This window comes from Tasmannia lanceolata, unplaced genomic scaffold (genome assembly GCF_043159265.1).
Source record: "Tasmannia lanceolata isolate RefF3 unplaced genomic scaffold, GAP_Taslan_0.1 ptg000003l, whole genome shotgun sequence".
NCBI classification, from domain to species: Eukaryota; Viridiplantae; Streptophyta; class Magnoliopsida; order Canellales; family Winteraceae; genus Tasmannia; species Tasmannia lanceolata.
The window spans coordinates 10,126,198-10,141,359 of record NW_027518680.1 but is presented as its reverse complement, the minus strand read 5'-3'; the positions used below and the strand labels follow the sequence as shown (position 1 = coordinate 10,141,359).

Below are 15,162 nucleotides of genomic sequence, written 5' to 3'. Positions count from 1 at the left end.
AATCTCTCTTTCTCCACAAATTAGTCTTTTGCTTGGATATTGTCCATGCCGATTTCTGACTTGAGCGTCAGAGGGTGCCCCTGAGTCCCCACTCTGGGCGTTTCTAACATTGTTTTCCATGAGCGTAGGCACCCATATATAAGCCTTACAATAATTTTTGAAAAAGGGTTTGCTAACGAAGGCCCTTAATTACTGTAAGAGGTAATTTTACACCTGCTTTGATTTTCAATAAGGGCTTACACCATATAAAAACTTATTAAAAAATCCCAATTCCAAATTATATATTCGTTTCCTGTATTTCCTTTTCCCTCCATTTCTCGCACTTTCTGCGCTGGTTTCCCTCTCGAGATGGAAAACACAGTCTCTTCGATCAAAAACCCTATTGATTTTAGATATTTGATCATCCTTTTATTGTATAATCATCTAACTTTCTTAATTTCTAACTCGTTCTCTTCTTTCTTCTTTTCAGGAGGAAGATCCCTGCTTAAGTCAATTGCAAGAAACCCTAGATTCCGATCCAAAAAACCCTTCCCACCATTACAATTTGGTAAGCTCTCAAATCCTTAAATCCTCTAGTTCCTAATTTTTTTCGCACGAAATTTCATCGGTCTCCCTTTTTTCAGGGGATTTTCCTGTGGGAAAAGGGGGAAGAATTCAAGGAAAGAGCTGTTGAACATTTCGTCATTTCCGCAAAGCTAAACCCTAGCAATGGCGCTGCGTTCCGATTCTTAGGGCATTATTATAGCCGAGTATCTATTGACATACAGAGAGCTTCAAAGTGTTATCAGAGAGCTGTGACTCTAAATCCCGATGATTCAGAAGCAGGGGTTAGTGCATTATAGGGTTGGATATTCAATTTCTAACTTTCAGGGTTTCATTTATGCGAATTTTGAGACTTTGCTATCTGGTAGGGTTTTGCTTGTGAGGGTTTGGTGGCAAAATTCTACTTTCTAGGGTTTCATTTCATATATTTGCGAGGATTTCTATATTTATGGCTTTGTTTAGGGTTTCATATTAAATTTCTAATTTTCAGGGTTTCATTTATGCGAATTTTGTGAGTTTTCTATCTTGTAGGGTTTCATTGTGAAGGTTTGGTGGCAAATTCTACTTTCTAGGGTTTCATTTAGTATATTTACGAGCATTTCTATATGTGATTTGCTAGCGTCCATCGCAGAAGGTATTTAGCAGATGGTCTGTTGCATCTGACAGTAGCCACAGGGGCTCACTTTTCAGCAGATTTTGTCTTCATTCATGAGGTGGCTGCTGTCAGATGCAACAGACCATCCGCGAAATGACTTCTGCGATGGATGCTAGCAAATACCTTTCTATATTTATGGCTTCATTTGTGATCTTTCTATCTTGTAGGGTTTCATTGTGAAGGTTTGGTGGTAAATTCTACTTTCTAGGGTTTCATTTAGCATATTTGCGAGTGTTTCTATATTTATGGCTTCATTTGTGATCATCACAATAAACTTGGATTTTTTTTCTTTCTTATGATTTTGAAAATTTAGGAAGGGCTATGTGATTTGCTGGATGGGGAAGGAAAGGAGAGTTTGGAGGTTAATGTTTGCCGCGAAGCTTCTGAGAAGTCGCCAAGGGCTTTTTGGGCATTTCGGAGACTAGGCTACATGCAGGTATATCATACTCCTTTTCTTTTCACTTTCATTTTGCATGTTTTCTTAATCTTATTTTATTCTGTCGTGAATTGTATTGCGGTGCATTCTTTAAAAATGTGATTTTGTTCTTTCAATTTGATTTTGTTTCCTCTGTTAGACAGATGGACGCTATGGCTTTTCGATTTTAAGAGGAAACTATGGGCATTTTGCATTGGCATCACTATGCTTTTTACTTTAAGATTTCAGGTACACCAGAGGAAATGGCCAGAAGCAATTCAGAGCCTTCAGCATGCTATTCGAGGCTATCCAACATGTGCAGATTTGTGGGAAGTAAGTTGTTTTGGACCCATCCATTTTATACTATACATATCCACCAATGTACAGTGTATCCTTATCCAATTTATACTATACATGTCCACCAATGTCCATTGATTGCTAATTTCAGGCTCTAGGCCTTGTATACCAGCGGTTGGGCATGTTGACTGCTGCTATAAAGGTAATGCTTTCAGTAATACTTTTGTCATATATTCTGATTACTGGGCAAGGATTATTGCTAAGGCTTAAAAACTTGATTGATTATTAGAAGCTCTTTTAACTCGATTCGAGTAAACTAAAACTCAAGTTAAATCACATTAATTTAGTTCTTGAAAGTGAGCTATATTCTTGAAAGGTAGCCATAAAGGTAGAGCATTTTCTTTCAGTACCTTTATGATACATGTAATTAACTAGGAGAATACTAATTCTAACTAAGATTTCTGCAACAGTCATTCGGACGAGCCATTGAGCTGGAGGACTCAAGAGTCTTTGCATTGGTGGAGAGTGGGAACATTCTGTTGATGCTAGGTTCTTGTAGAAAAGTAAGATACTTTCCCTGATCGTGTTTGTCCCAAGATGTATTCACCTGATTCTTCCAAACAGACAAATTATTTGTTTAATATTGTTCTATATTTTGATGCTCCGCTGATTCTGCTGTGATGCTTTATCCCATTGTCAGCATTTTCTACATTGTGAGTTGCCTGCTTTTAAATTTACCGCAACTTCTGAGTTCTACCTTTCTCAAGAAAAGCTTTTATGCGGAGAATACAAGAATACAACATTGCATTTGTATATGAAATTGTATTTCCCATTATACAAACCATCATAACCCTATTATTTTATAGAGTAGTTATTAAAGTATCTAAGCATACAAATTTTTTTTTTGAATGGTAGTATGTAAGCATAGAATTGAATCTATGAATTCTATCAGATCCCATCATGATACAGTATGCATGTCAGATTATGCACAATACCTCTACCTCTGCCACATAGATTCAGAGTAACAAACTTGATATGTAAGCACTATCAATATTTTTGTTTTTTCATTAAACTTTGCATACTGGGTAGCACAGAGTCATGTATGTTATATTTTCTTGTTATAGTTGTAGTTCCTGCAGAGAAGATTGTGTACTCATATATCACATACTTCCATGACTTCTGTTAGTGGTTTATTGTGGGTATGCATATGTTTATAGTTATGTCCGCATGTGCTCATATGTATGGGTCTGGCACATGTGCATACATTTGTGTGTGTATGTTAACATCGAAGTGCACATATATGAATGTGCTCGTGCACACAGCCGCATGTGCTTGTATGGTCTTGCCTACGCATATTTTGATCCTTCCAGCAAGAGAGTTATTTTGTTCTCAGTTATCATCTGGTTTTAGGGAGTGGAGCAGTTTCGGCATGCTTTGGAGATAGCACCTGATAATGTATCTGCACACTATGGGCTTGCTTTTGGGCTGCTGGGGTTGTCTAAGGATTGTGTGAATTCTGGTGCATTTGGTTGGGGGGCTTCTCTATTGGAGGTTAGTCCACATGGATTCTTGCTGAAAATATAACTTTTTCCTTAATGAGTTTGACACCAAACAATATGCATTTCAAGAATGAAATATTCTCTCCTGAGATTGTAGGAAGCATCTGATATTGCAAAAGCTTGTACCTTCTTAGCTGGAAATGTTTCTGCTTCATGGAAATTACACGGGGACATTCAGGTATATACATATTTTTTGAATGAATTCATGTATATTTTCTTAGGTGTGTGTCTCCTAGCTTTTCAGTCCACCTTTGTTTCTGTTGAAGGTTGTTTAATACTTTATCTGTCACCATGCTTGATGCAGTACTCTGATAACTGCTGTCTTTGGTTTTGCACATTATGATAACTACTGTTTCACGGTGCAATTTGCATTTGGGACCCCCCTTCCCCCTTTTTTTCATGATTATATTTTCTACGAGATCCATTTATTTTTAGTTCATCAATGCTTGGATAAGAAGAACCTCCATTTGAATTTGCTATGTTTAGCAGCATTTTAGTTGGGAATTTAATTCTTTTCATATTCTTCCTACTATTTTTCATAATAACTGTTCGGAAAGTTGCCTTATTTCCCACCCACCGTGGATGCTTGGGTAGGAAGGCAAAATCCAACATAGGAAAGTTATCCAACATAGGAAAGTTTGCTCTTTAGATTTTGGTTTTGGAGGACCTAGGTAATATAATACTCCTTCAACGACAAGAAGAGTTGGTGGGAGGCTTGGAGTGGCAAGAAGAGTTGGGGGAGGCTTGGAGTGTGTCGGCTGCTTCAAGATGAAAGAGAGAAATAGGGAGAAAAAGAGAGAAGGAGAAAGAAGAGGCTTTTCTTCTTGTGGTTTTTCTTAGGTATTCTCTTGTGGGTTTGCTCTTGGGTTTGCTCTCGGTGTATGGTCTTGATTGAGAAGCAAGGAAAGGGTTGCGGGTTTGTGGCTTTGGGTTTAATCCATTGTAATCCTTTTATATTGTTTTCTCATAGTGGGAAATCTTGTTTCTCGCCAGTGGATGTAGGCTTGGCCGAACCACGTAAAATCTCGGTGCCCATCTTGTGGCCTGTTACTTGTTTTACTTTTCTGTTAATTTGTTCACAATCGGATCGGATTTGCCCGGTGGATTTTTTCAACGATAACTTGTACATATTTGAAGTTCATTATCACAATTTCAAGCTATCATTCTCTTTTAGAAGAGAACTTTCTAAGTATATGTCTAATATGTTCCTCTCTCATTCTGGAATGTAAAGATGCACTAATAGATCTTGGTTTTGTGCATATTTTGCCTGTAGGTTTGGGAAAAAAAAGGATGCCTTTGGGTTATTTTCTTGCATTTTGCTTGCTGTCTGAAACATTTATCAATGTAAACCTTGAAACTTATCTTGCATTATCAGTAAGAATTTGAGGACTGTTATATGGACATCCCTCTCAACGAAAGACTAGAAAGATGCCTCATCACTGGGGCCGTTCAACTGGGCTTACCCACCAGTGACCAAATCAACCAACGTCATTTGGGTGGGCCTTTCTATATGGTACCAATGAGTTAGTGTCATTTCTTAGCGGGACAAGTCTTCTGCTCTTTCCATCACATTCTTCTATAACTTACCCAGCACATCTCGAGACTGGATCCTAAAGCCCTGCTCTCGTTGAGCTTATGTAAGATATAAGTGGTGCCTACTGAATTCATGGCCGATACATGCAGTGCTAGTAACTTTTAGTCATTAAGTCTTGGTGCAATTCATATTGGAAAACATGCTTATCATTTATTATTTTTTGAGTTCAGACTTGTGGGCAATTAGCCATCATTAAGAACAAGAACAGGTTCCCTCTTAAACATGTAAAAAATTATACAGACTGTCGTCTATTCAGGAAGATTGTCCTGTTGTCAAAATTTTTTGTTGAACTTATTGAAAACAAAAGTTGATGTGGTTTAAGCTGGGGATTGTTTCCAGTTCGTATAGTTGATCCATGAAATGTGATTACTCCTCTGAGTTGAGGATGGAAACTGGTGCAACTTGCCTTTGCTAGGTGTCTTTATTAACCTTAAGGCAATGGCTGGGATTTGGTGTTCCATTACTATGGATATTGTTTCTGATATTTATAGCTTTTATTGTTTCTTTCAGAAATAGAAAAAATTGCTTATTTGGCATTTGTAAGCAAATGCAATGAAAAACGATAAGTTTTTATCTTTCCCAAGAATATAGCTAGTTTATGTAACATTTTTTTGTTTTCACAGTACATATTAGGATGATGTTTCTGTTCAGATACCTCATTTAGTTTTAGAAAGATGTGTTTTCCATGCTCTCCTGAAGTCCTTCGGAGGTAATAGTTTCTGCTGCTTGAACTTACAAGCAAGGTTTTAAATTTCGGTTTCAGTTTGGCCGGAAACTGAAATTTCGACCGAAATTCAGGAAAAAAAGGCATTACATTATTATGCCGATATTTCTGCCAAAATGAAATTTCGAGGATATTTCCGAAATTTCTGGTTCTTGTGATTTCAGTGTCTGCGTCTCTTACAAGCCATACATTAAGCACTTATCATGACATTTTTGAAACACTAGTTTGAATTAAGATGTGTTCCCCACTATTTCAGATTGCATATTCGAAATGCCTCCCATGGGCAGATGAAGGGCAGAGCTTAGAAGTTGATGAGGATTCTTTCAGAACTTCTGTCGTTTCTTGGAAAAGGAAGTGTCTTTTGGCTGCAGTTAGTGCGAATCGTTCGTACCAGAGAGCATTGCACTTGACCCCTTGGCAACCCAATATCTACACCGACATTGCAATCTCTCTAGACCTAATATGTTCTCTAGAGAAGAAAAATTCAGCTGATCTAGACACTTGGTAAGATCTACTTGGTGTACATTGTCATCAATTCATCTTATTCTTATCATGGTTTTAAATTTCGACCGAAATCCGAAATTTCAGTCTGAAATTTTGGGTTTCGGTCAAGACCGAAACCGAAATTGGGTAAACCCGAAACTAGGGCTGCAACAGGGTCGGGTTGGGTCGGGTTTTTCAGAACCCTAGCCCAACCCTGGATCCCATTATCTCGGCCCTGACCCTGAGTCAGGGCCGGAAAACCTCAACCCATTACCCGCCCTACAGGGTATTGGGCCCTGGCCCGCCCTGATTGGCCCTGATTGGGCAGGGCCGGGCCGGGTCGGCCCTAATTGACCCTAGTGCAAACACCTGTTAAGAGTGCCAAAAATAAAGTAACCACTTATCATATGGAACAAAATGATCAGTAAACAGAGAAAGGGAACAAAATAAGACAATATGAATTCAACAACATGACGGGCAACAGAGACAATTAATAATAATAATCTAAAGAAACATCAATCCAAGATAATAGAAAACATTAGCAAAAGAAACATGCACAGATGGTTCAATTCTATAATAGAAAACTCAGGGTCGGGCTGGGTCAGGGTACCCGAGGCATTAACCCAAAACCCGCCCGACCTGAGTCAGGGTCTAAAAAAATGAACCCTGACCCGCCTTCAGGGTTAGAAAATCCAGCCCTGACCCTGTTCGGGCTCAGGGCGGGTCAGGGCTGACAGTTCCAAACTTGCACCCCTACCCGAAACGTTACAAAATTTCAACCAAAATTTCAAAATTTCTTTTTCACAAAAATTTTGGTACGAAATTTGAGGAATACCACCTAAAAATCTGGATTTTATTCATTATTTAATATTTTCTCGAAATTTCGGCCGAAATTTTGTATGGGATAAAATATCACTTTTTTTTTATTTCGTTAGATTTCGTCCGAAATTTCGGTTTTGGTGAGGACTGAAACACATTCCAAAACCGAAATTTGAAACCATGATTCTTGTAATCTTATCTGCATAGTACAGTTTTATTGACTATATTATTCATCAGGCAGCTACCTGAGAAGATGTCTCTGGGTGCTTTGATGCTTGAGGGTGATAATTATGAGTTCTGGCTAGTTTTGGGCTGTTTGTCCGATCATAATTCATTGAAACAACATGCTCTTATCAGAGGATTGCAATTGGATGTATCACTTGCTGTAGCATGGGCATACCTTGGGAAGGTATTGTTCTGATAGCTTCTCCCATTTCCTGTTTTTCAGATGTCTGAGCATAGTTAGCAAAAACGGCGTTTTTTTAAATGCTGTTTAAAACTCTTTTTAATGGTTTGCCGTTTAAAACTTTTACAATAAAAAAACTCCATTTTTTAGGAAAACGTTTTAAACACATTTGCATTTTAAACATATTAAACACGTTTTTTGGCCAATTTTCCAACTTTGCCCCTACTATATTTTGTAAATTACAAAATTTTAAATGCATTTTTTTTGTGTTTCTGTTTTTTTGACGTTGAACCAAAACCGTATTAAACTTCTGATAGCTTCTCCCATTTCCTGTTTTTCAGATGTCTGGGCATAGTTAGCAAAAACGGCGTTTTTTAAAATGCTGTTTAAAACTCTTTTTAATGGTTTGCCATTTAAAACTTTTACAATAAAAAAAAAACTCCATTTTTTAGGAAAACGTTTTAAACACATTTGCATTTTAAACGCATTAAACACGTTTTTTTGGCCAATTTTCCAACTTTGCCCCTACTATATTTTGTGAATTACAAAATTTTAAATGCATTTTTTTTGTGTTTCCGTTTTTTTTTACGTTGAACCAAAACCGTATTAAACTCGAATTTTTGCCGTCCCATTTTATTGCCGAATCACGTTTTGCTAACTATGTGTCTGAGTGATCCTTTCGCAGCTTTACAGGAAAGAGGGTGACAAACTATTAGCTAGGCAAGCATTTGATCATGCTAGAAGCATAGATCCTTCACTTGCATTACCATGGGCAGGCATGTCTGTTGATATTCATGCTGGGTAAATACTTGTTGCCATGGTTGTAGATAAAGTATTTCAATTCCTTAAGGTTTACGTTGTTTGTTTGTCTTTTATTACTTTTTATCTATTTTTATGTTAATTCTATTTCCAAATTCTCAGAGGTTGCTCGCCAGATGAGGCTTATGAGAGCTGTCTAAGGGCTGTGCAGATTCTGCCTGTAAGGTTTCCTATACTTTTTTAGTCATTTCAAATTTTGAACAAAGATCTATCATTTTCTGATCGAATTTGAACATATGTCTATCATTCTGTGATGGAATTTTGTATGCTGCACACATATATGGGTAAATGTCCTCTATTTAGGAAAATATCCCACATATTTATTCAAGGAGACAGTAATCCCATTAGTTGGCTTATTCGCAGAGTCAGGAATCACGCATTATCTATTTTTAAACGACAACCAGGGGAGAAGTATTCATTCAAAAAAAGAAAAAAGAAAAAAACAGGGGAGAAGTATGTACGTAATTGGGATTGCAGTTTTAAGCAAATTTTGATATATTCGATAAGAGAAAGAAACCATTCAAAATAATCGATAAGAGAGAAATTAGGGAATTTTTCTGGGGAGAGTTTATTTGTAAATTCTGTTTGTGGGGTTTTCTTAGAGAAAAACCTCCCAACTTTCTAAGATCTTTCGTGGATCGAGAGCTGAAGATAAAGTGAAATAGCCAGTTTCGAGTGCTTCCATTGGGGGTGAAGGGAGAACGGGGGAAAGACAAGCTTTTGAGTGCAGGTATCCCGCACATGGGTGAAGGGAGAGGGTCCGAAGGAGGCGCATTGAATAATCATAATTGCACTTGAGGGGGTTGTCCCAATATGAAAAAGGGGGTGAATATATGGCTTCCCTTAATCTATTTTGACTGCAAAATGACCAAACATGGTCTCCATTAAATTAGGTTCTACAGCACAAACGGCTGATTGACTTGATGAAAGGCCGACCGACTAGGTTTTGACGATTGGCATGGAACATAGTTGATCCGATGTGATGCACAAAGCCTGATTCTTCGGTGTGCTCTTTCCCTAATTTTTAGCAATCTTCCAATTGTTTTTTGCATGTTATTTAGAAGAAATTCACATCTTATGCTAAAACTAATAAATTAACATCATCATTAAACCTAATAAATTATCATTATCGATCATCATGATGAAAGTTACAAATGAAAGTAGAGACCAACCTTTGGTCAGGCGAGGTTGATGCCCAACACCGTCCAATGACTCCAACTATTTAACGGAAAAATGAATCCTGTACGAGAATGTAGACATTAGGTTTTACATAATCAACTGTTGGGTCTCATACCACATCCTAGGGGGTAACTTTTCACTTAAGGTTGGTCATCCAACTTGGTGGCAGACTGGGAGCCTACATGAATCCATAATAATAGCAATGGAAGATACGACAAAGAAAGGCTAGTAATGATCTGTTTGAGTGGAAGATGAATGTTGTAACGTGAAAAATATGGCCGAAAGGTGAGATTTTTTATTTTTATTTTTTTTAATGGAGGAAGCTGGACTTTTGCAAGGAAATATGTAGGACATGAAGTTTTCGAGAGGCGACATGAAGTTTTCGAGAGGCAAGGAAGAAAGTATATTTCTAGGGTTTCAAATTGATGGAATAGAGGTTTAGAAATTTTGAAGGGGGGTGAGGAGATTGATGAGAGTAGGAGGAATATTGGTCGAAAGGTTGGATTTTAGAACTAAGGGTTTCGAAACATTGGATTGGAATTACTCAAGGGGTTAAGTTTTGATAGATTGAAAGAAAATGATAGAGAACTAGTGTGTTTTGAAAATTGGGAAAAGTAAATAGGTGAAACCAAGGTTCCAAAATGGGAGAGGAGGAAATAGAAAGAGCAAGGGTTTCGAGATGTGGTAGATGTACCTCTATTGGATCGAACGGTGATGCCCATTGGTTCTCGATCACCTGAGCATGCCATGTTAAACCCGCATCAATCTTATGTAGATCAAGGGAGAGGAGAAGAGGAGAGACATATAATGTTGTGGAACTTGGTTGTATTGAGAATTTGAGATGTTAGGCAAATAACTAATTACCTAAATACCATTAAGGACACATACACTATAACTTTATGTAAATCTATGTGTTTTTTCTACAACAGTTGACACTAGGTAGTTGACTATACATGAACTTTCTGTTTATCTGTAACTTTCATCTTGTAGAATTAGTTTTCCCTTCAATTTATGTTGAAGAAAATTGTATGAGTTGGCTATGTAGTCTGAGTTTGCTGCTAAATCTATTCTATTGTACTTATTATTCTGGTTGCCAACAGGTCGCAGAATTCCAAATTGGTCTTGGAAAGCTTTCTGTTTCTTCAGCTCACCTCCAATCTCCACAGGTATGATCATTTGCTGCTTCATTGTGTGAGATGAGACAATGTATCAATTTAAAATATCTCTCCATATTTTAATGAAACAATGGTTGATTTAGCAAGAGGGCGGGCCTTGGGCCAAGGCCCTTGGCGCAACATTAAGGTCACTCCATTGTGACCTGGTGGTCACGGGTTCGAGTTACCTCTCTGCAAAGCAGAGGTAAGGCTGCATACATCTAGCCCTCCCCAGACCCCGCTACGGCGGGAGCCTCGTGCACTAGGCCGCCCTTTTTAATGGTTGATTTAGCAAGGAGCTTGCTCTTGTAGTGTGTTTCTGAAGTATCAACCTGTCAAAGTTGAATGGTGGCTGTTGATGTATTCCTATTTTGTTTTGAGTCTTTAGAAATGGCATTGTTATTCTTTAATTCTATATGTTGCTTTAATTAATTAATAATAGTTTCATATTTCAATTTATCCTACAAGAAAGATCTAGAATAGGAATGCAGTTTTAGAACCTCTAGGAGTTAAGGAATCAGAAGCTCGAGGGAGGGAGGGTCTCCCCTATATAATGTAAGGCCTATTGGTTTGGAAAAAAACAAAATGGATTTTGAGCTTGTTTGCAGCCCTAATGGACAGAATTTTTCTTCCATGAGTTTCTTAGTGTGATTTGCTTGGAAAGCCCTTATGGTGTGAGGCCTCAAGGATATCTGAGGTGTTATGCCAACAGGTAAGTTGGTGTGACTCCAACTATATCTATCTATTGCTTGTATCTCTTCTCCAATTCTTATTTTTCTTATTCCATCTTCTTAACCACCAAACTCTAAATTTTCTTTTCATAGGCTTGAAGTAAACTTAAAACCCTAAGATTAGATTCTACAAGCCCTAGTTTTGTGATTTTAAATTTGATTCTTTTCCCAATCAAATTTAGGATTTAATCTAGGCTATCCAAAGATGAAACATAGGTTTTGAAACTTTGATATTTCTGAGGAAAAGTTCTACCTCGTCAGGGAAGAGGATTCAGCTTCCTATGTTTATTCCTAACTATTATATAGCTTGTTGAAAAATGTAGTTCTTTGTTCCTAACTATAAAATAGCATATTGAAAGATGTAATTCAACACCTCAATTGATTAATTCAGCAAAATGAACCGCTTTATACTAGTGTACGTGACTAGATGAATAAAAATAAGACATGGTAGGTAATTTCTGTTACAGGTATTTGGAGCGTTATGTCAGGCTGTTCAACGTGCGCCTCAATATCCCGAGTCACATAATTTAAATGGCCTGGTATGCGAGGCACAATCAAATTATGAGTCTGCAATTGCTGCTTATAAGCGGGCACGTTGCGCCATCAGCATTTTTGCAAGGACAGCACCAAAATCCTATATCACTGATGTAACAGTCAATCTAGCCAGATCACTTTGTCAGGTAAATACCTTAAACTAATCAATTTTGTTAAAAAAGGTCTAGGCCACATTCCTCGGATTATCGGTTTTGTGTAATTTATGATCAAATACCAATGGAGGCACATTTTAACTCATATTTCATGTTGCCATAGGCAATGAGGAGCTTCTAATCCTTTTGTATTTATTGCTTTTCTTTTAACAATCTATATTCAACTAAAGGATTGTGTTGGAGTGCAGGCAGGGCACTCACTTGATGCTGTGCGCGAGTGTGAAGATTTGAATAAGGAAGGTGTGGCCTATGGGCCTATAGTTTCACTCATTTTTTCTTTTGCAAATATCTAAGTCTCTAAAAGAAATGCAAGGGTGTGAAAATGAACAATTATGAATATTGTTGGCAGTAATCTTTTAGGAAGCATCCACAAGAGAAAAAGTTATTAGTCACATGATATAGGCATAATTTTAACATTATCCTCAAGTCGTTAGGTTCTATGGGATGGACTTTTCAGTCTGCTTGTAACATAAGTTTATCTTAGTTGTAAAACAAATCGCTTAATTTCTTACTAGTTTGTAGTTCATATGCTAACCAGAACTATATATTGTCTATTTTCTAGGTTTGCTTGATAGCAAGGGCCTTCAAATATATGCTGTTGCATTATGGCAACTTGGCAAGAATGACTTGGCCCTCTCTGTGGTAAGAAATATAGCTGCAAATATTGCAACTATGAACCAGGGATCTGCGGCTGCATCTCTAGGATTGGTTTGCAAATTGCTGTACTGCATTTCAGGTCAGGAGTCTGCGGCAACAACCATTCTTAAAATGCCTAAGGAATTAATGCAAAGGCCAAAAGTTAGTTCTCTTGTCTTTGTGGTTAGTTCCTTAGACCAGAGTAATCGGCTTCAGTCATTTCTTCCAGGAGACTTTCACATTCAAAGATCTCATGATGAGATAACTAGATTGCACTCTTTAATTGCCATTGTTAAACAGGTAGGTTAGTCATTAATTTGAAGTTGAATACCCTTGACTTACCCATCCACAGGTATCCGTGGGTGCTTGCTGCCTTATTAAATGTGAGTATAAGATGGCATACTTTTGCTTCCATTTTGCAGATACAGCATGGATCAAAGCAAAGTCTGGGAATTGATAGTGGTGTTGTTTACCTGAGAAAAGTTCTTCATATGTATCCTGACAGTATTTTAATAAGGTAATTTCAGTTCTAACAGGAACTGATTAATGATGCCCTTCTTTATAGTGACTATTGACTGCCAAAAACCCAAATTGACCTCCTCTTGGGATATTAGGTTTTCTTGCTCATAAAGTATGAATGCAATCTTGCAATTATTCAATTTCAAGCTAGAATTAAAGCTTTATGCGTAGATATAAATATGTCATCATTGATTTTTTTTAATTAGATGAATTGATTTTTTTTTTTTAAAATAGATGAATTGATTGATTTTCGCTTATTTATTTATAGGGTTTATATTGAGGGCTAAATCTTGCTATTTCATTTTCCTTGCAATTACGCTCTACTCAATTATAAGTCCATCTTATTTAATTTAAATTATAATTCAATAGAACACAAATAATGTAACGACCCGATTTCCATGACCGGATCGCTACAAGCAAACACCTGCCAAAATACCCATATATATATATGCATTTTTTTTTTTTGGTTTACAACCATGTATGAAAATTTAATAGCCATCGATCTTATTCCATTTCCAAAGTGTCTCCTTACAATAACTTTAACTTAAAATCAATTTATTCCATTAAGTAAAGTCTCGAACTAGTCAATCTAAAATAAAATCAAGGGTTTGACGAAGGGTATCGTCTTCCTTAATTATTTGCTCCCATCATCCTACGCTCCTAGACATCCTCGTGCGCAAATGCACCCTCATTAGAATTCTCTAGTCCTGGGGAGAAAATAAGGTCAGCAGAATGATAGAAACTGAACCAGTATAAGAATTCAATTTAAAACAACACATCAAGATCCATATTATAGATAAGACAATTGAAATTTTTCAAAATAATGGTTTACCAAAATCTTCTGCAACTGAATAGAAAAATCATTTAAGATGATCAAATGTACTAATAACTGAAAGAGAATAGTTCAATAATCATTAGGAACAATTATAAATCTAAAACATTCTTATCATAACAATTTCATTTATACCCAGGGCACTCCAGCTCCCACTAGCTTGTTGCCCTTGCCAACACGGTCGATTCCGCGGGGACTTATTACGATAGATCATACCGCCTAGGGACTCTTGGTCTCCGTAGGATTCCAACATCAACTAGGAGTTGCGCGGTTCTCCCAAGTTGTATACCTTTTATTACGGGGATAACTCAAGGTTTCACATCACCCTTTCCCATTTCCTCTTTGGATATTTCTTATATTTCCAAACTGCTTCATGTGTTTGACAAATACAATTAAACGGATAAATCTTTATTAGAAATCAGATTCCATTTCCAATATATAATACAAGAGACAAAATTTCATTTATCATAGAATAGTTTCGAAAACATAAAGATTTAGATACTTCACCATTCTTGTTGTATAATTTGAAAGCCATACGAGCAAAGTTTAGCTATCATCTGCCTTAATCTTATAATCGCAGTAGGACGAGATGGCTCCTGTAGGCAAATCAATAAGTGAAATAGGTCAACTTATTTTGGTCTAGGTCCTTTTTAATCATTTTCATATTTTCTTTATCGGGAGGAGCCCCTGGCTTTGGGGTCAGCAGGGTACCTGCAACGATACAACTGCTGCCCTGTCTAAGGTACAAATACCACACAGGCAGCACTATAGCTGTCCAGGTTTAGGTATTAAAAACAGCAAGTATATATCACGCAGGCAGCACTATAGCTGTCCTGGTTTTGGTATTAAAACAGCAAGAGATTTAAATATCACACAGGCAGCACTTGTCCTGGTTTTAGGTATTAAAAACAGCAAGTATATATCACGCAGGCAGCACTATAGCTGTCCTGGTTTTGGTATTAAAACAGCAAGAGATTTAAATATCACACAGGCAGCACTTGTCCTGGTTTTAGGTATTAAAAACAGCAAGTATATATCACGCAGGCAGTACTATAGCTGTCCTGGTTTTGGTATTAAAACAGCAAGAGAT

At 37.2% G+C, this 15,162-nt stretch overlaps 1 protein-coding gene across 2 annotated transcripts in view; it reads left to right on the top strand.

Annotated features, from left to right (window-relative positions):
• Positions 1-282: 282 nt before the first annotated feature.
• Positions 283-15,162, top strand: part of LOC143850608 (Tetratricopeptide repeat (TPR)-like superfamily protein) — a 32,294-nt gene continuing 17,414 nt past the window's right edge. The window contains exons 1-18 of one of the 2 annotated variants that reach the window (XM_077359840.1): positions 283-360; positions 470-547; positions 624-827; positions 1,512-1,634; positions 1,863-1,946; positions 2,062-2,112; positions 2,381-2,473; positions 3,321-3,461; positions 3,567-3,647; positions 6,044-6,291; positions 7,327-7,498; positions 8,181-8,296; positions 8,417-8,474; positions 10,594-10,659; positions 11,846-12,058; positions 12,274-12,325; positions 12,648-13,021; positions 13,144-13,238. In XM_077359840.1, coding sequence (XP_077215955.1) covers positions 349-360; positions 470-547; positions 624-827; positions 1,512-1,634; positions 1,863-1,946; positions 2,062-2,112; positions 2,381-2,473; positions 3,321-3,461; positions 3,567-3,647; positions 6,044-6,291; positions 7,327-7,498; positions 8,181-8,296; positions 8,417-8,474; positions 10,594-10,659; positions 11,846-12,058; positions 12,274-12,325; positions 12,648-13,021; positions 13,144-13,238 — 2,261 coding nt within the window. In that variant the 5' untranslated portion in view covers positions 283-348. Of the gene's footprint in view, positions 361-469; positions 548-623; positions 828-1,511; positions 1,635-1,855; positions 1,947-2,061; positions 2,113-2,380; positions 2,474-3,320; positions 3,462-3,566; positions 3,648-6,043; positions 6,292-7,326; positions 7,499-8,180; positions 8,297-8,416; positions 8,475-10,593; positions 10,660-11,845; positions 12,059-12,273; positions 12,326-12,647; positions 13,022-13,143; positions 13,239-15,162 lie in introns of those variants that run through there. The other variant, XM_077359846.1, reaches the window with a different exon arrangement.